The 1539-nt window shown below is 30.7% G+C and overlaps 1 protein-coding gene across 1 annotated transcript; it reads right to left on the bottom strand.

Moving 5' to 3' along the window:
* Window positions 1-290: 290 nt before the first annotated feature.
* On the bottom strand, window positions 291-722 carry LOTGIDRAFT_58571 (hypothetical protein; the record flags this gene model as incomplete). Its single annotated transcript, XM_009061681.1, has 1 exon — window positions 291-722. A coding segment is annotated over one exon (432 nt), but the record flags the coding sequence as incomplete, so codon positions are not given.
* Between the last annotated feature and the right edge of the window lie 817 nt (window positions 723-1539).

The raw sequence follows: 1539 nt of genomic DNA, 5'->3' as shown, positions 1-1539 counted from the left end.
AAATACCAACGAGAGGGACGAACCCAGTTTCAGTGTTTCAGAAGAGTTTCATTGTAATTCGAATCAGTACTTATAGCATATCCTCAGAGCAAAACCCATTCGTCTGTTCATCAGATAATTCCATTGTACAACAAGTTTACCAGAAAACAACATAACATAAAACTGTACGTTTTTTCAAAAAATATATTCAATTCAAATATTTTAGTGTACAGTGTTGTATAAAATTATAGTAGGAATCAAAGCTATTATGTTTGTATCAATTAAAAGCATATCTATGTATATTATTCAGAATTAATGGCAGTAATTAACTGATCCCAGAAAATAATATTTCCTTGAGGATCATCAGTATATTCTATATAAGAATTGTTTTTCATAAAGTTTTGAAGAATATCTGGTATATCTTTCATTCTAACATGTTCATAAACAACTAAAATTATAACATTTCTTCCTGTCTCGAGACTTTCCATGTGAGCCATATTTAATTCATAATTACACCAATAACTAGCTATAAAATTACTGGATAAAATAATCACTGTTTTCTTACTATTTCTTACAGCATTTAAAATATTAGCTGCAATTTCTTCTCCAACCAGAAAATCTCTATGATGAATACAGAGTTGTTTCCCTTGTTGCTCTTCCAGCTTAGTTATCATATCATTAACAACAACACGTCTATCTTCATCAGCATAAGATACAAAGGCATCGAAATCAAAACGGTTTTGAGCTGCTCCACCAATAGCTGAATAGCCACGGAATTTACTTCTTGTTAAATAATATACATATCTTAATTTCCATCGATATTTATACACAAAACTAGCTACAACTATTGTTATGATAAGAGCTATGCTTACAGTTAAAACTATCACCAAAACTGTATGAGAGGCACATTTTATCTGTAAATTGTAGATGATATCGTTTAAATTCGCCATAGATATTTCCTTCGAACCCGAATCAACACAAGTATAGTTATCTCTTCCAATAAAATTTGTTGTGTTCGTATTCATCCAATTTAGAAAGTCTAAATTGCCACAAGTACAAGATAATGTTTGACCTTTCAGATTAATAGATAGAGTTTTATTGGCCTTGTGTTGGTCATCACAGAATTGTCTAAATGATTTGGGAAGAGTTGTAAGAACATTATCAGACAAATCAACCATCTTTAACTGTGTCATATGATTTGTTTTCAAGGTAAAACTACTAATTGTATTACGAGATAAATCTAATTCTTGTAGACGTACTAGATTTTTAAATAATTTGTGTGGCAAGCCCCGAAGTTTGTTATCTGAAATCCTTAGGAGCTTCAGATTGGTCAGATTTTGGAAAATTTCACCATCTTCATCATCATTTATAGCTGTAGCAAGGTAATTTGACGAGATGTTCAATGTTAGGAGAGATGATACATATCTAAACATTTGTTTGCTTACAAAATCACATAAGTTTATACTTAAATCTAACCATTCTAAATGATCTGCACCAGTTATTGGTCCAATCCATCTATGAAGTTCATTACCAGACAAATCTAAAAACTGAATAGTATTG

Source organism: Lottia gigantea (genome assembly GCF_000327385.1).
Source record: "Lottia gigantea unplaced genomic scaffold LOTGIsca_5, whole genome shotgun sequence".
In the NCBI taxonomy this organism is placed as follows: domain Eukaryota; kingdom Metazoa; phylum Mollusca; class Gastropoda; family Lottiidae; genus Lottia; species Lottia gigantea.
This window is presented reverse-complemented; position numbering and strand designations above follow the sequence as displayed.